At 41.4% G+C, this 25,308-nt stretch overlaps 1 protein-coding gene across 1 annotated transcript in view; it reads left to right on the forward strand.

Annotated features, from left to right (window-relative positions):
- Nucleotides 1-592: 592 nt before the first annotated feature.
- Nucleotides 593-25,308, forward strand: part of NBAS (NBAS subunit of NRZ tethering complex) — a 676,063-nt gene continuing 651,347 nt past the window's right edge. The window contains exons 1-4 of the mRNA XM_063442147.1: nt 593-699; nt 19,677-19,734; nt 21,739-21,775; nt 24,152-24,229. Coding sequence (XP_063298217.1) covers nt 598-699; nt 19,677-19,734; nt 21,739-21,775; nt 24,152-24,229 — 275 coding nt within the window. The 5' untranslated portion in view covers nt 593-597. The remainder of the gene's footprint in view (nt 700-19,676; nt 19,735-21,738; nt 21,776-24,151; nt 24,230-25,308) is intronic.

The following is a 25,308-nucleotide window of genomic DNA, read 5'->3' on the forward strand; positions in this document are numbered from 1 at the left end:
ACAGTATTATGACATTCACAGTTAGAATGTCACATAGAACTAAGAAAATTTTAAAAAAATCATATTTTCTCTCATTTTTTTATATTTTATTCATATTACGTTATGTTCCATACCTAAATATTTGATGTTAAATGAAAGCCCTGTTTCCCCTGAACAAAATGATATGTAATAAGTGTGGGTGCATTTAATATGAAAGAGGTAAATTACTGTTGAACAGACATATAGTCAAAATCTATGGTTTGTTTACGTTTTTTTTGGTTCACAACTTGTACATTTGGCTGCGGTCTTAAGGGGTTAATAGTAACTGTGCCTACATTCCCTCAATGGATACAGTAAAAAATATATTTACTACTATGCATTAGTGAAAACCTGTATAACATTTAAAACAAAGTGGCAAAAGCATAAATGAAAAGTCACAACCATTATATTTATTTTGCTGATTTACAGGTTCCTTGGTGTTATGACTATCAGCCTTCCCCACTGCCAGCTATCTGCAATAACATGTACACAGCGCCCCCTGGAGTGCGAAGCTGGATTCTCTCTCGGTTTGAGCCTTCCAGACTGCCATACGTGTCAGTAGGACTGCCAGGAGTAAAGATGGCTGCGCCTAGTGAGCCTGCTGCTAGCGAAAATCCAGACGAAAATATCTTGTATGATCTCCTTATAAACATTGAGTGGCCTCCCGAGCCCGATATCCAGGTGAGCAGCTGCCCAGGGACATGGTGGGAAGGGTTTCAGGAAATAAGTGACCATACAGTGTGTGTAGGTGGTCATGTTGGGTCAGTAGGACACGTAGCACTATGGTTAGATGGTACATAGAGCAAGAAGAGGCAATGTAGCCAAGATACATGGTGACTGCTAACTCTAGACACTGCAGCTGAGGTGGAGTCTATCTCTAACCATGCTCAGCCAGCCACCATAGCTGTCAGGGAGTAATAGTCCATAGTAGCCTGAGGCTCTGGTTGGAACAAGGGATGATGGTAAACTGTGAGACATGGACAAAACAACAAGAGAATGTTTGGAATATCCTAGAGAATGTTTGTTTGGAATATCCTAGAGAATGTTTGTTTGGAATATCCTAGAGAATGTTTGTTTGGAATATCCTAGAGAATGTTTGTTTGGGATATCCTAGAGAATGTTTGGAATATCCTAGAGAATGTTTGGAATATCCTAGAGAATGTTTGGGACATCCTAGAGAATGTGTGGAATATCCTAGAGAATGTTTGGAATATCCTAGAGAATGTGTGGAATATCCTAGAGAATGTGTGGAATATCCTAGAGAATGTGTGGAATATCCTAGAGAATGTGTGGAATATCCTAGAGAATGTGTGGAATATCCTAGAGAATGTGTGGAATATCCTAGAGAATGTGTGGAATATCCTAGAGAATGTGTGGAATATCCTAGAGAATGTGTGGAATATCCTAGAGAATGTGTGCAATATCCTAGAGAATGTGTGCAATATCCTAGAGAATGTGTGCAATATCCTAGAGAATGTGTGCAATATCCTAGAGAATGTGTGCAATATCCTAGAGAATGTGTGCAATATCCTAGAGAATGTGTGGAATATCCTAGAGAATGTGTGCAATATCCTAGCGAATGTTTGGAGTATCCTAGCGAATGTTTGGAGTATCCTAGCGAATGTTTGGAGTATCCTAGCGAATGTTTGGAGTATCCTAGCGAATGTTTGGAGTATCCTAGCGAATGTTTGGAGTATCCTAGCGAATGTTTGGAGTATCCTAGCGAATGTTTGGAGTATCCTAGCGAATGTTTGGAGTATCCTAGCGAATGTTTGGAGTATCCTAGCGAATGTTTGGAGTATCCTAGCGAATGTTTGGAGTATCCTAGCGAATGTTTGGAGTATCCTAGCGAATGTTTGGAGTATCCTAGCGAATGTTTGGAGTATCCTAGCGAATGTTTGGAGTATCCTAGCGAATGTTTGGAGTATCCTAGCGAATGTTTGGAGTATCCTAGCGAATGTTTGGAGTATCCTAGCGAATGTTTGGAGTATCCTAGCGAATGTTTGGAGTATCCTAGCGAATGTTTGGAGTATCCTAGCGAATGTTTGGAGTATCCTAGCGAATGTTTGGAGTATCCTAGCGAATGTTTGGAGTATCATTGCAACTCTCATTACTATATATATTATCATCATCCCTTGCTTCCCAGAATACATGTATCTTGCATAGCCATGTGTCTGTGGGAGATGAGATAAGGTAAGGCATATATATATATATATATATATATATATATATATAAGGCATACCATATATACTGCCCTGATTGCCAAGCTAATAAATGGCACACATCCTGAAACTACAAATGTGGATCAGGTCTCACTAAATTTGCAAACGCCCAATATAGACAAGTTCACTTTTAGACCTGTACCTGTTAGTGTCATTGAAAAACATCTTAATAATCTAAAAATGAAAAACCAGTCCGGACCTGACCAAATCCCAGCAATGCTGTTGAAGCTCAGTGCACCGGCAATTGCTAAACCCGTCGCAACTCTAATTAATGAATCCTTGGTGTCTGGATACTTACCCAAACTTTGGAAGACTGCAAGAGTAGTGCCTATCCATAAAAGTGGTGACGCTACCTTGGTTTCTAACTATCGCCCTATATCATTGCTCCCGGTATTGTCAAAAATCTTAGAAAAATGTGTCCATACGCAACTATGTGAGTATTACCAACAATCAAACTATCTGACCCCTGATCAATCGGGCTTTCGCCAGAATCACTCCACTACAACTGCCCTCTTAAAAGTTTGCAATGACATCCAAACTGGCATGGAACAAGGAGACCTAACTGGAGCTATTTTCCTTGATTTTGCTAAGGCCTTTGACACAGTAGACCACGACATTCTACTGCACAAACTCAAAAACTCAGGTATTGGTGATCATTCGCTAAACTGGTTTCGATCGTATGTATCGGAACGCTCGCAATATGTGTCCATTTCTGACAGCGACTCCCTCCCTCTCCCAGTCACGTGTGGTGTTCCCCAAGGTTCCATTCTCGGCCCCCTACTATTTTCATTATTTATAAATGATCTGCCTAATGTCTGCAAATCCTCAAATGTACACATGTACGCAGATGACACGGTAATCTATGCGAGCAATTCCGATCTACCGCAGCTTGAGGCTGTGCTCCAAGACCAGTTTACAGAGGTAGAAAAGTGGATCGCAAAAAACAAACTGTTCCTGAACACTGACAAAACTGTCACAATGATCTTTGGAACAGTACCTAAATTACACAAATTACACAATTCTCACCTATCCATCAAAACAATTTCAAATGGCACACTGACCGCAGTCCACTCTTTCAAATACTTGGGTATGATGTTAGACCCCAATCTATCTTTTGGCCTGCACATAGAAAAGCTTGCATCTAAACTTTATCCAAAACTAGGTGCCCTGTACAGAAACAAATCCTGCCTAAGCCCTTCAGTAAAGGAAAAGATTGTACAGCAAATGCTGATGCCAATAATTGATTATGGGGATGTAGTATATACATCTGCATCGCAATCCCACATTAATAAACTCAACACATTGTATAACTTGTTCTGCCGATTTGTGCTACAATGTAATTACAGGACCCACCATTGTGACATGCTAAAAGAACTAAACTGGCTGTCGCTGGAGTCCAGACGCACCCTTCATCTTTCTAGCCTTGTGTTTAAGAGCTTTTCTGGGAAACTCCCACCCTACCTGAACGCAATGCTTTCCCCGGCTGTTCACACTTCCTACAACCTCCGATCCAGTACCAACACTTTACTTAGTCTACCTCAATATAAAAAGAAAGCAGCCCGATCCTCCTCCTACAGAGCACCGCATTTGTGGAACGACCTCCCGCAGAAATTAAAATCTTCCCTAAGCTTAAAGTCCTTTAAGAGATCCTTCTCTACATACCTCAAAACAGAATGTACCTGTCATGGTTGATTATATATTTCCTACCTGTTCTATGTTAAATGTTGTATATATTGTATATTAATTTTGTATTTTATTGTACACTAACTGTAACAATGCAATGATTTGTGGACCCAGGACATACTTGAAAACGAGAGAAATCTCAATGTATCTTTCCTGGTAAAATATTTTATAAATAAATAAATATGAAAATAAGACTATACTACCCCTGTGTAGTATAACACCAAATACTAGTTCATAGTTACAACGTGAAGAAAAAATTTAAATGGTGTCCACTTGAACCAGAGCAATCAAGCAAATCGTTTACTGAAGTGTTGTCAATGCCTCCTTTTTCAATAGCCTTGCACATCATACCTTGTCCATATTGATTATAGCAATGCCAATATAGATATATATGTTATGTGGAAGTATCCATTGCTGAAAATGTGGACAGTCTCATCCAGCTCCCAACCCCTTTCAGCAAAGCTATCAGCATTAGGCAAATAAACCATATTTTACCCCACTTACAACTACACATTAAAGGGACACTATAGTCCCGGAGAGTTGGGGTTTTAACCCCTTTAGCGCCACGGGAGAGGGACCCTGAAGGTGAGGGTCCCCCCAAGGATGACATAGTGTCAGGAAAACGGGTTTGTTTTCTGGACACTATAGTGATCCTTTAAGGAAGCTGTGTATTAGTGGTGTCTAGGTGCCAAAAGACCATTAAAAGGCACATTGTGCATGCACATTTGTATTCTTGTGGTTTACATTTTTTAAAATGTGGAATGATGTCCTGGGATAATTATATAGTGGGGCAGGAGCAGGGCCATCTTAACAGCATTATAGGCTTCCAGGGCAAACAAGTTCACTGGGTCCTTCCTACACAACCACCAATAAAAATGTAAATTATATATACAATTAAGCTTATATTTATTGGTACCTTCAACAAATGCAATACATACCTATACACATATTGCTGAATACACACACACACACACACGAACAGACGGCCGAAAACACACACACAAACTGCTGAAAACACACGGACAGACTGCAGCATACACATACACAAACTGCTGAAAACACACGGACAGACTGCAGAATACACACACACACAAACTGCTGAAAACACACGGACAGACTGCAAAATACACACACATACACACACACACACACACAAACTGCTGAAAACACACGGACAGACTGCAAAATACACACACATACACACAAACACACACACACAAACTGCTGAAAACACACGGACAGACTGCAGAATACACACACACAAACACACACACACAAACTGCTGAAAACACACGGACAGACTGCAGAATACACACACACACACACACACACACACACAAACTGCTGAAAACACACGGACAGACTGCAGAATACACACACACACAAACTGCTGAAAACACACGGACAGACTGCAAAATACACACACACACAAACTGCTGAAAACACACGGACAGACTGCACAATACATACATACACGGACAGACTGCAGAATACCTACATACACGGGCAGACTACTGAATATTTGCAGAATACACACACAAATACACACAGGCTGCTGAATACACATAGACAGACTGCAACAAGGGGTGTAGTGTGTGTGTGTGTAGGGGTGCAGTGTTTGTGAAGGGTGATGATAAGGGAGAAAATTAATATTTTATTGTTGATATTTTAAATAAATGAATAAAGAAACACTTTATGTCGCCCAACCTCCCCCATTCTTATTACTTTTTGCCAGGGAGTGGGAAGGACAAGCCCTGGTGGTCTGGTGGTAGCTAAGGAAGTTTGGCCCGCAGCACCTCCCGCGAGCCATGTGCTGTTTTGGAGAGTTGCCATGGTAACGCACGGCAATCCTCCAACCTGCCTAATTGCGGGAGGAATGATCTGCCTCCATCTCCGCTTACAAAGTGCTAGTGGGCAGGTGAGGGAGATCTTTGATCTCCCCACTGGCCCGATAAAGGCACACAGCGATCCCATGGGCATTGCTGTGAGGCCTTAGGCAAGTGCCCATCTGGAAAGACGACCCTGGACAGGTGGCCAAAAAACTGGAATTTACACAGGCTTTATTTAAATCACTCCAATGACATATATACCTGCATTCAGACATGGACTATTTATACACATATACCCCTGCATTCACACACTGAAAATCTAAACAAACACATCATGCATTCACACAGACACATGTGCATTGCAATAAAACAAAGAATATGAGAACTGTCAGACCATAAAAAAGCGTAGAAAAAAATCAGTAGCTTGCCCTTTGGTTAGTCCCCACTCAGGTATCATAAAATGTTTTCTCTCACTTCTGCCATTCTCTCTGTAAGAGATATACAGCAACACTGGATGATCGTTACGGCCTCCTTTGGGCCTCGTCAGTAAGGTCTAGCTGATAGGCACAGTGAGCAAGGGCTCCTAATTTTAAGGGGTAATCCAAACGTGAACTCCATGCTCATTGTGCCTAGAAGGGGTATCAGCTTGCTGAAAATGTTCAAAAAGAGCGAAACAATCATCTGGGTATCTCTCATGCGTAGAGGACTTGCCGTCGTTTTGGTTCTGGGCTGCTCTTGTGTGTAGAATCAGTTCGATATGCAAATGGAATAGGTTCACTTTGTAATAGCATAAATGAGCAAAACCTATTTGAGATCTGAGTGTGGACTAACCTAATTAAAAGCTATTGAGGTTTCTCTGAGCTTTTGTCCATTCTCTGAGTTCTCGTATTCTCTGTTTTTGTTGCAATGCATTAACTTGGTCTTTCCCTATGTTAAAATGGTAATCCACATGTAGAAGCTATGCTTACTGATGAGGCCCAAAAAAGGCCAAGCCGATCATCTGGAGTTGCTGTATCTCTCATGCATAGAGGATTTGCCGGTATTTTGGTTCTGAAGTGCCCTTGTGGGTCAGATCAGTCTGATATGCAAATGGTAGAGGTTCACTTTGTTATGAACTTTGTAAAGAACAACTTCACAGAATGTCAGAAATGTAACCACAATAAAACAAAGTGTATTTCAGTGCAAGGGTGTTTGTATACATTGTTGGTGTCTGAATGATGGGATGTATGTACTGCCACATAAACCAATACACACATATACACATTGACACACAGACACACATATTTATAAGTAACAATTAACATAGCTTTAGTCACACTCCCGTTTCTTTACCTTTTGGTTGCAGGACAGTCGCTTCTCCTTGAAGTGGCTATAGTGTCTGCAGTCTGCTAGTGCCATTCTTCCATTCAGTGTTAAACAGTTTTTAATGATTTACTGCTATACAAGGAAGCATTAGCCTGAGCAGAAATAGACATCTGTTGTTGGCTGAGTTGTGTCAGTGCCTGCTTTCAACTTATCGCAGTGCCCATTGCAGGTACGAATTGTTGCATTCACAGTGCCCATTGCAGGTACGAATTGTTGCATTCACAGTGCCCATTGCAGGTACGAATTGGTGCATTCACAGTGCCCATTGCAGGTACGAATTGGTGCATTCACAGTGCCCATTGCAGGTACGAATTGGTGCATTCACAGTGCCCATTGCAGGTACGAATTGGTGCATTCACAGTGCCCATTGCAGGTACGAATTGGTGCATTCACAGTGCCCATTGCAGGTACGAATTGGTGCATTCACAGTGCCCATTGCAGGTACGAATTGTTGCATTCACAGTGCCCATTGCAGGTACGAATTGTTGCATTCACAGTGCCCATTGCAGGTACGAATTGTTGCATTCACAGTGCCCATTGCAGGTACGAATTGGTGCATTCACAGTGCCCATTGTAGGTATCAATCGGTATGATTAGAAGGAAGTATGTAATCTTTGCCTCCAGTAAGGATTGGGCTTTGGGTGACCATGGACCCTCATTCAATGTTAAACTCCTCGGAAATGGTTTAACATTGAATGGGGATACTGCCATTGGGACTCTAGGACTGTAACTCATTAGATTAAATTTTTATAGTGCCTCCAGTATCTCTTTAAGGATTTGTGAGCTCGTTTGAGCAGGGCCTCCTTCACCCCTTTCTGTAATTGCAAAGCAGTGTGGAGTATGTAGGCACTATATAAATATTACCACTGATAATTATTTATCTTTAAAAGAGCACTATAGTGCCAGGAAAACAAACTTATTTTCCTTTTACTATAAGATGTTTAGGACGCTGGATGACGCTGGCGTCTTCTTACTGTGAAAATCATAGTGAGAAGCACGAAAGCACCTCTAGCGGATGTCAATGAGAGGCTGCATTAACCCTCAGTGAAACATAGCAGTTTCTCTGAAACTGCTATGTTTACAGCAGCCAGGGTTAAAACTAGGGGGACCTGGCACCCAGACCACTTCATTGAGCTGAAGTGGTCTGGGTGCCTATAGTGGTCCTTTAAATTAAAGTAAATATACAAGGGCTGTCTATTGGCTGCCTTGCTGATTCACTGTTTTAGTGTTATGTTGGATATCTGTGCATTCTAACGCAAAGTGTTCATCACTAATATGTCAATGAAATGAATAATAATCCCTATTCTTTGACAGAATAGAGTTGCAACTAATAATTACAATATTATGTTGTCTGTATATATAATACAGATAACATAATAGTTCAGATATGACACTTTGTGACTTTTTATTGAGCTGTGAGTTAAATGGTCTCCTTCTCTTACATTAAATGTTACTTTGTAATTTCTGGCATCTCTCTCATTGTTTTGAATCCTTTCATTTACTGGACACTCTCCAATACAGTTTTTGATTTTATATTTTTGAATACGCTTTTCAAATTATTGAATATTTAAAAAAAAATAAAAAAATGAATATTTAGTTTTTCTTTAAAATATATTGATTTTTTTTGATACCTTAATATTCAGAATTTTTTTTGAAAATCTTATTAAAAAAATATTAAATCGAGGCCATAGTTTTAAATCAGTGATCACTATCTACTTCTGTTTTTTTTTTCTTGTCTTTAAATATCTTTAACGCTTTTTTCCTTGGTTTTCCAACATGTGCTATATTTATTACCTGATTGTTTAATGTTTGTATTTTTGTAACCAAGGTTGAGTTTTAATGCCACCTGTCCGCATTATCCTCCCTTAAAATGTAGCAAGCAATGTTCTTTATCTTTATTTATGATTTGTATCTAGCAGGTTTTGGCTGCATTTTGATGCCAAATAATCTTTTGTAGCTACATATTAGTTATGTTGCGCCAGTTTGTCTTTCTCTAGTTTCACTATTTAGTTGATGTCATTTGGTAAAGCAATTGAATTAATATTTTTCGATTTGATTGTTGTATTCTTATTATGTGTGATCAGTGGCGTAGCGTGGGTTGTCAGCACCCGGGGCAAGTAATTTGCGCCCCCTAACCCGTGGATTTTTAGACACACACACACTAACAGACACACACGCACACACATACACTAACAGACACACACGCACACACATACACTAACAGACACACACGCACACACATACACTAACAGACACACTAACAGACACACACACACACACACTAACAGACACACACACACACACTAACAGACACACACACACATACTAACAGACACACACACACACACACACAGACACACACTAACAGACACAGACACACACTAACAGACACAGACACACACTAACAGACACAGACACACACACACTAACAGACACATACACACACTAACAGACACACACACACTAACAGACACACACACACTAACATATATACATACACACACACACTAACAGACATACATACACACACACACACTAACAGACATACACACACACTCACATTTTTAACACATATTTTTTTTTTAAATGTAACCCCCCCAGCATCCTTACCTTTGGAAATGCTGGGGGGGGGAGGGGGTTCTCTTCCTCCCTGGTGGTCCAGTGGCTGCTGGGCGGGCGTCATTGGCGGGCGGCAGGCTGGCGAGGGAGCACTTCCCCTGAGCTGTCTGCTCAGCTCCCTCGCGCGTCGCAGAGTGAGGCTGGGAGCCGGAATATGATGTCATATTCCAGCTCCCAGCCTCACTCTGCGGCGCGCGAGGGAGCTTAGCAGACAGCTCAGAGGAAGTGCTCCCTCGCCGGCCGCCCACCAATGCAGCCCGCCGGCATGTCTGTTAGCCGCAAGGCTTTTTTTGCCGCCTTTTTTTGCCGCCCCCTGGAAAATGCCGGCCAAGGCAAATGCCTTGTTTGCCTCGCGGCTAATACGCCCCTGGCGCCCCCCCAGATGTTGCGGCCGGCCCCCCCTGCACCCCCCACACTACGCCTCTGTGTGTGATGACTCTCCCTTTTGTGCAACTCTTTCCTTACATGTTCCCTATTCATTTTGTACTTGTCTATGTCCGCTTAGTTTTGGATGAAGTTTTTGCAGTATGAAATGCATTAGACCATAATCCCAGCTTTCCCCTTTATCTGTATTATGTGTATAATCTCTGTCTATTGGCGATGAAGCAGTAAAGGTACAGTTTCACTTTATTATAAGGATTATAGACTGTTTCTTTTTTGGTGTTCCCCAGTTGAGGTCTGATCAGTATTTTGCACAGTGTCCTTGCCGTACACAGTGTAAGTCTTGCAGAGGAGAAAATAGGAGCAGTGTTTCTGGAAGGCTGCAAGGGGTGTATTTCATTCATGTACACAGATTGGTTAGGAGACCTGATCTGCCTTCGGGGGCCTGTCTTGGAAACTTACCTGATTTGTGAGCATCATTGGTTTTTGAGTCATAAATGAATCTTACAAACATGTGGTGCTGGGGAATTCACCATCCCTCTCACACTGTAATTACTTTAACACATGTGGTCAATTCCAAAGCTTAAAAAGGTTCTGAGCAATTTCTGAAATAATTTGAAACATTTAGGAAATAAGTAATTCCTCTTACAGTGCAAGCAGCTAGCAAGGAATGGATAAAAAAAACCAAAAAAACAAACAAATAACAAACATACACATACACACATGTTGGTGTTCCTGACCCTATAGTGTTACTTTAAAGTTTTGATGTATGATTAAAGGGACACTATAGCCGCCAGAACAACTGCAGCTTATTATATTTGTTCTGGTGAGTAGAATCGTTCCCTTGAGGCTTTTTGCAGTAAACACTCTCTTTTCAGAAAAAATGAAGTATTTTCATTAAAGCCTAGGGACACTTCCAGTGGCTTCTCCTCAGATGGCCATTGGAGGTGCTTCCTGGGGGAGTGCTGCACGGTGGGAATGGCATTCAGTCTCTCCACCCTCTGTATGGAGATGCTGAACGTTAATCACAGAAATGCGTTTATTCAATGCATCTTTATGAGGAGATGCTGATTGGCTTGGCCGGCATTTGGCTCTGCCCCACCCCGCCTTCTTGGCGATATCAGCCAATCCAGTGCTTTCTTTATGGTATGGCATTGGATTGGCTTAGATAATAATTTCTAATGATGTCAGCCAATGAGGTGGATTGGGGGCAGGGCCAGCGCTTGCGGCCTGCATGGCACTGGCAAAAAGGTAAGTTTTAACCCTGTCTAAGGGGTTTAAAAGGGTGCAAGCCACCTATGTGGTGTTGTTAACACTATAGGGTCAGGAATACATGTTTCTTTTCCTGACCTTATAGTGTTCTTTTAAATCCTTGTGTTCTGTAGCAAGAGTATAGACAGAATGCCTCTTTAATACTTTGCTTGTCGGGTGGGGACCATAATGATTTTAATAATTTTGCTGTCTGTTACTTACAGTGGCTCTGTCACCGTCTAGCGTCTTTGCATATTTTGCAGAGACCCCCCGACAGTGACTTCTCTACTGGATTATCTGATGGTCACGGGGTACAGGGGACGAGGGCAGCATTTTAATATTTATATTTTGCACATTTTTGCCAATCTTTACTTATTCTGAGAGTAAAACATAATAAGGACAAACATATTGGATATAAACAAACAACATTATTCAGCCCTCTGTTCTTTCAGATTATGCAGACAGGAAATGTAACCCAAAGCATGGCGCCTAACCAAGAACTGAAAAGTAGAGCTTGATGTAGACGTCAGATAATTGTATAATTTTGTTGGTTATAATGAATTAAAGGGTTACTCAAACCACCATTACCACTTCAATTGTTTGAAGTGGTCATGGTGGTAGGAGTATGTACGTGCAATGTTTGTGCTTGTAACAGAGATATTTGTGATGATATGCTGGGGGCAAATTGCATCCCCAGCACACATATCTGTTCCTGTTTTCCTAATGTCAATTATGTGCATATTTTATATCTGTTTTCAGCGTGCACTGCACACATAGCACTCTGCCCACAAGAAGAATCCAGCTGTCCCCTCCTTCCCTGTGGGTGCTCCCTCCCTTCCTGTAGTTAAAAAAAATAAAAAAAAAAATGGGAGAAATCCTTCCTATCCTCGTAAGCCCAGGGCGCATGCATGTTCTCTGAGCCGGCGAATAGGTCCATTCACAGGCTTCTCTATGAGAAGCTTGTGATTGGTCCACGCAAGTGCTGGGTATCGTCTCAACGGGGTGTGGACGAGCAGCACCCTGAGCTTCTCCCCAGCACTAGATTATAGTAAGTTAAAAGATTTACCTTATAGGCATGCCCCAGAGGCCATTTAGAATGCATATTATTTTGTTTTTGTGAATAAAAGTTTTATTCGTTACCATATATGAATCATTTGCAGTTAACGTGAAAGGCATGCATCAAAAGTAACAATCCTTTTTAGAAAGCGTATAATTTTGCAGGCAGCCACGCAGGGCTGAAGTAACATCATCAAAATTTGAGGAAACATTAACTGGGATCCTTGAGTCCTTCATCAATAGTCCTAGTACACAGGTTATGTATTCCCTATGAAAAGGTGTCTCTGTCCCGTGGGTCTGTTCAACTAACTCAAGTCAGGCCATTATCACAATGTAAACTGTCACGTATGATTGAAATCGTGTCATCAATAATAGAAAGAATGTGAACTGGGACCCTTGAGTCCTTAAGTATGAAGCAGCAGGTTCTTATAAACAGACAAAATAGGCACCTTGAAATTATTTTCCTTTTCCATGGGCCTATTCAACTAGCTCGAGACAAGTCATAGCTGTGAGCATGTGAGCAAGGCTAGAACGTCCGATCCCTAGTCCTCTGCCATCATGCGTCAGTGGGTGAACGAGGTCGCTAAAGTAGCAGATATGTCAGCTCCCAGACCCTGTCCAACACCTCAACCATTGCCAAAAAGCTCCTCTCCTATCCAAAGGTCAACTCCTCTCTAGTGGTGGCCCGGAGTCTGTCTCTCTATCAAGCTTGAGCTCCCACCGTCGTCCTCACCTTCCCAGCTGTGTCTATTGGGGGTCCATACATGAGCAGTGCTTGCAATTCCAGGCAATAAGCGTCAAGCAGCCAGTGTGTCCAGACATCCGTGTATGTCTGTGTACGTCCCTGGGATGACAAGGCCCTTTAACCGAGGCAGGTTCTCAATTTTTGTCAAACCATAATGTCAGGGGCGGGGGTACCTCTTTTTTCCGGTAAAGGGGGATAACCTGTTTGGCTGTGTTCAGGATCTGTATGGACATGGATCTTTTGTATTTAGCTGTTGGAGTGGTGGAGGAGGAGGAACGGTGCAGTTTGAAAGGTGGTCGGTTATCTGAGAACTTCCCCAGGATGGCACTAATTGCCTTCCAGAAAGGTTGGATTTTAGGGCAGTCCCACCAAACATGCATGAACATGCCCCGTGCGGCCTGGCAGCGCCAACAGTCACCATCTAAGGCAGGAGTATATTATTTTTTAATCAGGGTTGGAATAAGCCTTTAAGGATTCACAAGGAGACAGAGGCTAAGAAGAAATGGTGGAGAAAAGCAGAGACTGAATAGATAGGAAGGAGGTGAGGGAAGTACAGAGTTTGATGTTAAGACAGGCTGGACATATATTCTAAATGTGGTGGCAAAGATGGCATAAGGGTTAGCAGTGAGGCTGTGAGAGAACAGGTTGTTTCCACATTGATGTAATTAGTAATTTGGCTGCATTGTATAGGTGTTTGGTTAAAAGAACACTCCAAGCACTATAACCACTACAGTGCACTGTAGTGTCCAGGCGGCCACCTTTATTTAAGTAGTCAAACCATTAAATAATAATTTATTTAACTACTTACCTGGGGTCTGGCAGGTCTTGCTCCCTTCCTTTTTTTTTTTTTGTAAATTCGATTTATTTATTTTGTTGACATAGTAACATGTAGCGTATAACATTGCATTGAAAAGGCACTTAGTTGCCTACGCAGAGGCTAATTATGCAGGACAAGTGAACAGTTATGTACAATAACCAGAAATATGCTACGTTAGATTGACATATTCTAAGGCAGTTCAAAAGGTGAGTGTAGCGCTACACACTTTCGCCGTGTACAGTGTCTTAGGCTTTGTGTAGTTGGAAGACCATGTCTTGGTACCCTAGCCTTTATTTGATAGCTTCCAGTGTTTCGGTACTAGGGTGAGCGGAGGTACACGTGTGACTCCGCTAATACTTTTGTCAAGTGTCCGTCGGTGGAGGGTGGGGTGGGTGGATGGGGGAGAGGGAGAGGAAGGGAGGGAGGGGGGATATCCCCCGGGGGTCAATTGTCGGGGTTCGGTCGTCAGGTTTAGCTTCCTAATGTGAGCTTCGTTGGGGCTATTAGTCTAGTGTTTCCAGGAATTTAGCTCCTGAGGTCGTCAGGATCCAGTGTGTCCAGGTGTCTAGGTATCGCTGTGCCCTATCCGTGGCCGTCAGGTGTAAGTCTTCCGTCACCCTGAGGTCCTCCATTTTCGCAAACCATTCCCTGAGGGTAGGGGGCTCGGTATCCCTCCAGTGCATGGGGATGAGTTGCTTGGCAATATTTAAAATCCTTATGGTCATTGAGCGTTTGTAGGTATTGCTAGGTATCGTAGTGTGGTGTAGGAGCATAGCTGCCGGTTCAAAGGGTGGAGGGTGGTCTGAGAATCTCTGAGTTAGCTTGTGTATCCCTCTCCAAAAGGGTTGTATCTTATCGCAGGACCACCATATGTGCATGTGTGTCCCCGTACCTGTCCCGCATCGCCAGCATTGTGCGTCCTTGTCTGGGTATATGTCATGTAAGGCGTCCGGGGTGCGGTACCACTGCGTGAGCAATTTATATGCGCTCTCTTGGTACCTGCTGAACACTGCGCAGTGGTGCGTCAGTGTGCAGATTTTGTCCCATTCCCCCTCGCTAAATTTTTGGTTCAGGGCCTTTTCCCATTTTCCCTTAAACCTAGGCGTTTCTATCGGGATCTGTCTTTGTAGTAAGCAGTATAGTTTGGATATCCCGTGTGTGAGTGGTTCTGGGTCGAGGCATATCTGCTCGAATTCCGTGGGGGTGCACCTAAGGGCTCTACCTTGGGGTAGGGTCTGGAGATAGCTTGTCAGTTGCGCGTACGTGAATGATTGGATGAAAGATGGGGGTCGGTCTCCCGTGAGATCTGTGAGGGTCTTCCGACCTGCCATCGTATGGACGTGGTGGAGCCGGGGCAGTTGGTCCGGGAGGATGCACCTAAGGGTCAGCGGGTCTAGTCCCGGTGGAAAGTCCGTGTTATGTGTCAGGGGGAGTAGAGGCGATGGGTATGGGGTCAGGCTCACTTTGTCCGCTATGCTGTGCCATACCTGCAGGGTGTTCCCTATGTACGCGGGTGTCTGGCCTCGTCTCCCTCTGGGTAGCCATGGGGCCAGTGCTATGGGGATCTGGAGGTCTGCTTCCTCTACCGATTTCCATTGTTTGTGGACGTTATGTTTTGACCATTCTACTATTCTAAGGAGATGGGAAGCTATGTAATATAGGTGAAAGTCTGGTAGTGCCATGCCTCCCTTGTCCCTGGGTTGTGTGAGTTGTGAGAATTTTAACCTAGGTTTCTTCCCATTCCATACGTATTCTCTCATGGTCCTGTGTAGGGTCGTGAAGTATGTCCTAGGGATGCGTAAGGGTATTGTCTGCATCAGGTATAGTAGCCTAGGTAAGAAGTTCATTTTAATAACCTGAACCCGGCCGAACCATGAGATGTGGGGGTATGACCATTCCCCTGCGTCTCTCTTAAGTGTGGCCAGCATCTGGGAAAAGTTTGCTGAGAAAAGGTCCGCGCTGTGTCTTGTGAGCCAGATTCCCAGATATTTAATTTTAGAATCTGCCCATTGGAATGAGAAGCTCTGGCGTAGGTGTGTTTCCCGTCGGTGAGGTATGGATATGTTAAGGATGTATGATTTGGTAAAGTTAATTTTCATGTTCGAAATCTCTCCGTAATCCCTGAAGGCTTTAACAATATTCGGGAGGGAGATTTCAGGCCTAGTGACAAAGAAGAGAAGGTCGTCGGCGTAAGCCGCGACCTTGTGTTGTGTGGTGCCCCTATTTATCCCTGTGATGTCCTGGTTTGATCTAACTGCTTGTAGGAAAGGTTCGAGTGCTAGGACGAAAAGGATTGGTGACAGGGGACAGCCCTGCCTTGTGCCGTTTTGAATAGTGAAGTCCTCTGTGGGGATCCCGTTCACTAGTATCTGGGCTGTGGGTTGCCTATAGAGTGCCTCAATCCATCCTCTCATGTGTGTTCCCAAGCCAAGGTGCGTGAGGACCTGAAACAAGTAGGTCCACCCAATCCTGTCGAAGGCCTTCTCCGCGTCCGTGGATAGCAGGAGAAGGTCCCCGTCACCCCCCGCCCTCCCGTGGGCTATTGACAGTGCCCGAATAGTGTTATCCCTGGCCTCCCTTCCCAGCACGAACCCCACCTGGTCCGAGTGCACCAGGGCAGGTACGTGTGGCTGCAGGCGGGATGCCAGGATCTTCGCTAAGAGCTTTGTGTCGCTATTAATTAGGGAAATGGGTCTATAGTTGTTACAGTAATCGCTGTCCTTCCCTTCTTTTGGGATGAGTGTGACGTGTGCGCGTAGAGATTGCGGGAGTAGGTGGTGTCCCTCCCGGATTGCGTTAAAAGAGGACAGCATTGGCGCATATAGGATCCCCGCGAAGCTTTTATAGTAGCGCAGTGGGAGGCCATCTGGACCCGGGCTTTTGCCCAGTTTGGAGGCCCGTACTGCCCTCCCAATTTCCTCAACAGTAATGGGTTCATCTAGAATGTCCGCGATGTCTTGTTCTAATTTAGTGTGCGTGTTATCTTGTAGAAATTCAGTTATCCGGGTCAAGAGGTTGGCCCGGGAGTGTGTGTCTTGTGGGCTCGGTATGGAGTAGAGGTCTTTGTAGTATGAGCGTATGATCCTGTGTATGTCAGCGGGCAGGCGGTGTGTTATTCCTTTCCCGTCCTTGATTTTGTCTATATACGTCAGCTGCCTACGCTTAGCCAGCATTCTTGCTAATAATGTCCCACTTTTGTTACTATGTGCCTCGAAAAATGCTTTTTGTCTGGCCGCTTCTCTATGGTGGCTGGCATTCAGGACTGTGGAGAGTTCCCTCCTTAACTGAAGTAGCTTAGCCCGGTGTGTGGGGAGGCTATCCCTTTTGTTATTCTCATCGGCTGCCTGTATGTCCTGTATCAGGGACGCGAGGCGGGCCTCTCTCTGTTTCTTAAGTTGGGACCCCTTGTGCATAAAGTGACCCCTAACCACGCATTTGTGTGCCTCCCATATATATGTGGGTGACGTTTGGTCTGGAGTGTTAGTCGCGAAGTACTCCTTGAGGATCTCTTCAGTCTCTGATCGGGCGTCTGGTAGGGAGAGTAAGTAGTCATTTAATCTCCATTTAGATACCTTTGGCCGAAACAATGGAGAGGAAAGAGTGAGGGAAACCGGTGCGTGGTCTGACCATGTCGCTGTTCCTATCTCAGTTGTCTTCAGCTCCCTTCCTTTACTGTACCCTAAAGGAGAAGTTTTCTTCTGAGCTTAGCCTGGTGGTGCATGGCTTAGCTCATTGACTGAGCGTAATCAGCTTATGTTCTAAAACAGTGTGATTACTTACAGTGAGGGTACCTTTAATGATGATAACGTAATAGTTTCAAAACGATGAATGGCTTATCGGCAGTTGTTAAAACTCCCGATAAATGCACTCGGCTCTAATTAAATCAAGGCCTTGTATGTGCTGTTAGTAATAAGACTGTGTTTAATAGATATAATAAATACCTTACTGTCTCTATTTGTAAAGCATCATGAAGTTTTGAAGCACTAAACGTAAAAAATGGTTTAAAAAGCAGTCTTTCATATTGAGAGTGACACCAGAAATAAGAGGCAATGACAATGTTTTTTCCAGACATACAACCATCACATTCCAAGACCTTTTCTATTTCTATGATACACACTTTCCAACAGTTCTGAATTCAGTGGAACAGTCCTGAATATGGAAATGTATCTTGTCATCATGGGAGGAAAGTACAGCACGAGTATATCTAAAAATGCACATCAACATACAAGAATTACTAGGAATTTTTATATTTTTTTCATTAAGCTTAGCCTTTTTTATTTTTTTTTGTCATTCTTTATTTTTGTTGTGTAAAATAAAACAACATACAAGCTTACGAAGCCACGATAGCAGAGTCAAGCACATAAGAGTTTACATAGTAGGACATTGGCATGGCATGCATATCAAATACACATTTTTGTTAAAATAAGAAGAAAAAAAGCAGAACATTAAGACATGGAGTAACATTAAGACATGGAGTAACATTAAGACATGGAGTAACATTAAGACATGGAGTAACATTAAGGCATGGAGAGTATTCGTTTAAAGGAACACTATAGTCACCTAAATTACTTTAGCTAAATAAAGCAGTTTTAGTGTATAGATCATTCCCCTGCAATTTCACTGCTCAATTCACTGTCATTTAGGAGTTAAATCACTTTGTTTCTGTTTATGCAGCCCTAGCCACACCTCCCCTGACTATGATTGACAGAGCCTGCATGAAAAAAACAAACTGGTTTCACTTTCAAACAGATGTAATTTACCTTAAATAAATGTATCTCAATCTCTAAATTGAACTTTAATAACATACAGGAGGCTCTTGCAGGGTCTAGCGAGCTATTAGAATAGCAAGGGATAAGAAAATCTTAATTAAACAGAACTTGTAATAAAGAAAGCCTAAATAGGGCTCTCTTTACAGGAAGGGTTTATGGAAGGCTGTGCAAGTCACATGCAGGGAGGTGTGACTAGGGTTCATAAACAAAGGGATTTAACTCCTAAATGGCAGAGGATTGAGCAGTGAGGCTGCAGGGGCATGTTCTATACACCAAAACTGCTTCATTAAGCTAAAGTTGTTCAGGTGACTCTAGTGTCCCTTTAAGTTAGTCAAGTGGTGAAGCATAGCAAAAAGTTTTACAACCTTTTTGTGTATTGATTATAAAATAAAAGTCATGCTGATGATTCATGTCTAAGCATTGATATTACACCACATATGCACTCAAAGATGAGGATAGTAGGTAGGTATGGTGAATAGAAGGTAAAATCTAGGCATTGACTAAGCATTAAGAACATTTTGTATAATACGAAGTTGCCTATTTACTTTCCTCTGAGTCGTCTAATCCCACCGAATAACGCACTAAACGGGTTAAAACAAGTAAATAAAAAGAAAATTGCGAGATTTACTAGTGCCGCTTTTACTGAATAGGTTTGAATTTTTCATATTGCTAGCGATTGTAATGTAGCAGTGTTTCATTCATTAGGAGTATTTTTATTCTGAGTTAAAATCAACATTTGTGAAAGGCCATAACCTACCTCTCTCCAAAAACGGAAAAACCTTTTTAATCCATTACCCCCAATGGAACATTCCTGAAATACTGATTTATTTTGTAAATTACCCTTCAAATTAATTGTAACATCGAAAATGTGTAGCTATAAGTAACCCTTCATAAAATGTTATTTTCTTTTATATTTTCAGCTTCGAGGCAACCGTGACCAACATGGAGCATCATTTGTACTCACTAAAGCCATCACAGGTACATTGAGTTCTTATGATCTTAGATGAAAGAGAATTTCTTATTAGATAGTGATAATTTGCATGTATTTGTGTATTTATTGTAGTGTCCTTTATTTTATTGTCTTTCAGTTTCTTTCTTTTTTTTCTTCTTCTACTTTCTTTTTTGTTTTTTGTTTTGTTTCTGTTTTACCTTGTACTGTTGAATAAAGAGTTCCACTAGTATTTTCAAATTTTGTAATGAAGTATTTGGGATTTTTTTTTGTATTTTGTATTTGTTCAGTAAACCAAAAACTGTGGAAAATTGGCACTACAATTGCAAATTGTACGCTAGAATAGGCAAACTGGGAAAACATGTCCATCTCAACTATTTCTCTGCTTGAGTAGTTTGCCACAACATTTTCAATTTCCTTCTCGATTCCCCACAATTCTGTATATAGATAAATTAACTTCTGCTGACATCCTTTCTAAATGTATAAACATACAGGCTATGTATTATTAGAGGGGAAACACATGTCTATGATAGACGTCTGCAAAGGGATTTGAAAAGAGACCTGCTACTTCTGAAAAGCTAGCTATGGACCTGCTTATTTCTACCATGGAAGCACCATCATGCCAGTTTTATTAATATGTGAGCATTTGCCTGAGAATTTTAGAACTAGACCTACCAACCCCATGTTCACTAATTTCAAATAATGCACACCTTCTGGGTGTTGCTTACACATTAATTGTTTAACAAATAAATTCTATATCCTGAGTTTAAATATAGCCCCAAAACATTAGGATTGTCATAGTATAGGTATTTTTTTCTAAAGTCTAGATAATTTTTTATATTTTAATAAAAATGGTTAAAGGTTTAATGCATCTAAAAGTATGTGTTTAAGAAATGATTGCTTTTATTTAGGTTAACAATTCTTATTCTGTACCTAAATATACCTCAATTTCAGTGCTTTGAGAATTGCATTGCCGGCACGGAGGGTGGGCCGGGCCACCACTGGATGCCTTGTGCAGGGCTGGCTAAGGACACCACAGTGACGCTGCCGGAGGTGCAGTTAAATCTCCGGCAGCAAAGGGGTTATACTTCTGGGAAACATATAGACTCCAAGCAAGGACTATGACCACTTCAAAACACTTAAGTGGCCTTGGTGCTTGTAGGTTAACTGAACATCTTTTTACACATCTGGTAGCACGTTAGAAGTCTAGTTTTTTGTTTTGCGAGTATACTTAGTATCATAGGTAATATGGTGCTTATTTGCTAAACTGTGCAGGATTGTGTGGTGAAACCTCAACCTTTTCAAAACTTGGGTCCAAAGAGCAGAACTGCCATGTTTTTCCTGTTTTGTCTATTTTGGCCTAGCTTATCCAAGTTGGTTGGCACTTCACCATTCGCTACAACATACTGCAGTGACTAATAAACCCAAAGTATGTTACTGTTTACCCATACACCTATTTGTCTTAAAGACTAATTATTTTTCATCTGCCTTTGAAAGCTTTTATCACTACAGTTTATAAACCTATTTATTAAGCAGGGTTAATCTATTAGTCACTTTGCTACTGCAAGAGACACCTTTCTTTGGTTTAATTAATTGGAGCTGTGATGTTTAATTGTGATGAGCTCTAATCTTCTCTCCTGCAGTAGGCCTTGGAGGCCATTTTGGTAAATGATTTAAAAACAAATTCAGAAGGCACCTTGAAGGCTATTCAAACAAATTTAGATGCACTTGTTATGTGAGTTGCATACTTCAAATGAGGTACAGACTGTTCCGGGCGCTGAATTACTGTGTATTGTCTTATTATCTTTATTTTTTTAATTTTTTTATTTTTCTTTTTTTGCCTAAAGTATTTCTAAATCACGTTTTTTTTAATCTATTTTTTTCTTTTTTATACTGAACTACACATTTTGCAAGAATATAAAGTCTAATAGAAAAAGTTCTGCAAAATCCTGTTATTTTCTTTCACTTTTCATCACTGCACTAAAAACACCTACACAAAATAGTTTTCAATCATATTGTTTCCTTTGTGTTAGGTCCTGCGTTGTATATGCTGCGTTCCTTCTGGTACAGGTAAGTCTCTAACATGACAACACATTTATTTCCATAAGAACTTGAAAACGATGCTATTTTCCAATTAAGTGGTGAAAAGTAACAAATCTCCCCGTATTTATGGGTGTGGAAAAGCAAAATGTATTGTCTGCTGGATTTTGTAACCTGTCAAGTAAAAATTAACGTGGGAGTTCAAGGTAATGTGTTTATTGTAATCTATCTTTTTGCATTGTACCGATAACGATTGCATAATAATATAGTTTTAATAAGACTCAATCCATCAAGAAAAATATTATCTGTAACAAGGAACACCATCAGAACTCATTCCGACCCCTTATAAAACCACAGTCTTCCTTTAATATTCTTCTGGACGGACACACACTTATGCAGACAAGCACACTGCCAAACACACATACAGAAAGTCCTATTTTATACATAGATGCGCAGATTATATACACCGCCAGATGCACACAAACAGATCCAAAAATATTGAAACCCATGCTGTTTTTAGCCACCCTCCTGTCTGCCTACCCTTTAAAGGGATATTCCAGGCACCCAGACCACTTCTTCCCATTGTAATGCTCTGGGTGACAACTTCCACTACCCTTAACCCTGCAAGTGTAATTATTGCAGTTTTCATAAACTGCAATAATTAACTTAAAGGGTTAAGTCCCCCTCCCTCTAGTGGCTGTCTAACAGACGGCTACTAGAGGGACTTCCGTGTTCTTAGAACACGAAAAGTGTGTTATACGACGCTGGACGTATACATAAAATACGAAAAGTGTGTTATACGACGCTGGACGTATACATAAAATACAGACATTCTACCTATCCCCAGATAGCTTAGATCTGAGCGCACATTATTACCGGATGGCGCTCAGATCACATACATACAGTTCAATCGCCATTGAGACAAAGTCTTTCATACAGTCTTTCAGTATACGGCTGGACTCCATGGCATAGCTATCTGGGGTAGCATGGCTTTAACAGTCCGCAGAAAGGCACAAACCAGCCTTTCTGCAGGGAAAAAGAACAGGAGCCATAGTCTAAAGGGAGCAGGCGAGGAACCAGGCTTCTCCAGTGCACAGTGGCGAGGTTGGTTTCGCCACAAGGGTTGTCAGTACAGCCTATGAAGTTGCCCTTTCCACAAAAGTTCTATGATACGGTTCAGTTGGTTAAAATACTGGTATTTCTTTAAAATATTTTTATAATTATTTGTAGGCCAAGGTGTCCTAGCAAAAGTAATATATATATATTTTTCTTATACGGCACTATGTATATAGCAACTTTTTATGAATAACTTTAATTCTTACATTTTTCCTAAATATATGAGAACATAATTTAAAGTCGCTAAAGAAATATTACATTGTCAGGTTTGCTTACATTTCTTTAGTTGACATTCTAGAGCACTCTGTTTTATCATTCATTGATTTATTTATTTATTTTTGAGATGGAAGAGCACCTTTAATTAAACAATTGCCTTAGGCGGGTTGTTCTTTTATCAATCTGAAGCTTTTTCTGTAAATAGGTCTGTAATTACCAGTTAAACACGCCGGGTAAATGCCGGTTTTACATTTTATTTTATTGCGCAGTAATAAAGAAGAACGTAATAGCGCTGATCTGTTTTAAACATTCACTCCAAAGGGTCAGATAATTGTACATTCTAACACTTGTATCACTTTGGCATAACATCTTAAAACCTTGCATTATATGGTAACGCCATTTAAAATTTACATCCAACGTAAAGTGATATAACTTAGACTTTTCTTTTTTACACTGTTGCCATCAAGCAGACGTATTTCATTAATAATTAAAAGTAAGTGGATACTTGGTTGCACCTTGGTGGAAAGCAGAAAGTGTAGCGTAAAAGCAATTTAAACGATGCTTGCTTTATTGAAATGTTGAAATCCTGCTGTCATAAACCTTTTTATTGTACCATTATATGCAAGTACCATACACCTCTAAATCCAGACATAAATATGTCAGCTGAATTCATGTGTTCTGTTATGGAGCTGTCACAAACATGTCCCAAACTTGTCTGCGAAATCCTCTGAGCATGAAATGAGTGGACAACGATAATTAAAGCCCGCGTATTCATTGCAAATACTGTTTCATACTAACAAGAAAATCATTTTCTCTCCAGTTCCTGTCCCAAAATCTGTCAATACTTTAGGTTTTCAAAGAAAATCCTTTAATGTGAATTCTAAAATGGTTCATTTTACCCATAATGCGCCTGGTATAGTACTGTGGGCAAGTGTTGAAATTTGTGAATGCTGTTTCTCATTTCTGTCTGCTTTGTTAGTAGTTCCTAATGAAATGGGTGATGTAGTCTGCTGTTATTTTATATGTCTCAACTCTAGCTGTGTTTTTTAAAGTGTGGTTTTCGTTTCTTTTTAGCCCTGCCAAGTTTTCTCTACCTCCTGGGCTTGTCCAGCTGATGAGCAAGCAGATTAGCTGGCATCTAGTGCTAACAAGGTAAGGGACAAAGTACTTTACAGTTCATTATTTATCCTAGTATTTCAAGCAATATGTGGGGAATTCACATTATGTTTTGTATAGCTCATATACTACAGCTCAATTTAACTTTTCTAGTTTTAATAATTGCAAGACGAAAACACATTTGTCTATCCTTGGAAACCCTGCACATTTTTTCTTCTCAATGGGCAGGACTTGAGCTTTTTTCCCACAAACTTAAATTGATCATTTCTTTTTAGAGACTGTTAATCAGAATGTTTGGTCTTCCAAGCATTGACGCACAGTTATTTAAACTGGTAAATCAATGTACGAATTACAAGTCATGATGAGTGTTAGAAGATGTTTCATACACTGATCAGCCAGAACATTAAAATCGCCTGCCTAATAATGTTTAGCTGCCCCTCGTGCTGCCAAAACAGCTCTCATGCTCCGAGGCATGGGGTCCACAAGACCTTTGAATGTGCCCTGTTGAATCTGGCACCAAGGCATTAGCAGCAGATCATTTAAGTCCTGCAAGTTGCAAGGTGGGGCCTCCATAGATCGGATTATTTGTTCCTGCACATCCAACAGATGCTCAATTGCAGCACCTAAAATTTTGCCTTAAACCATTCCTGCACACTTATTTGCATTGTCCTGCTGAAAGAGACCACTCAGGCCATCAGGGAACAGAATTGCCATAAAATGGTGTATGTGGTCTGCAACAACCACTAGGTATCTGGTATGCGTGGTAATGTCCACATACATGCCAGGAATTCCAGCAGAACATTACTGAGAGCATAATACTGCCTGCCAGCCTGTCTTCCCATAGTGCATCCTGCAGCCATCTCTTCCCACGTAAACAACACACACACATGGCCATCCATCTAATCTAAAAGAAAATGTGATTAATCAGACCGGCAACCTTGTCCCATTGCTCCATGTTCCTGTTTTGATGCTCATGTCTCCATTAAAAAAGCTCTCGGTGGTGGAAAATTTTAATCATGGGCTTTCTGACAGGTCTCCATACACTGGAAACTGTGATAAACTCTGTGTTCTGACATCTTCCTATCATGGCCAGCAATCTGAGCTGCAGTAGTTCT

Source organism: Pelobates fuscus, chromosome 2 (assembly GCF_036172605.1).
Source record: "Pelobates fuscus isolate aPelFus1 chromosome 2, aPelFus1.pri, whole genome shotgun sequence".
Taxonomy (NCBI): domain Eukaryota; kingdom Metazoa; phylum Chordata; class Amphibia; order Anura; family Pelobatidae; genus Pelobates; species Pelobates fuscus.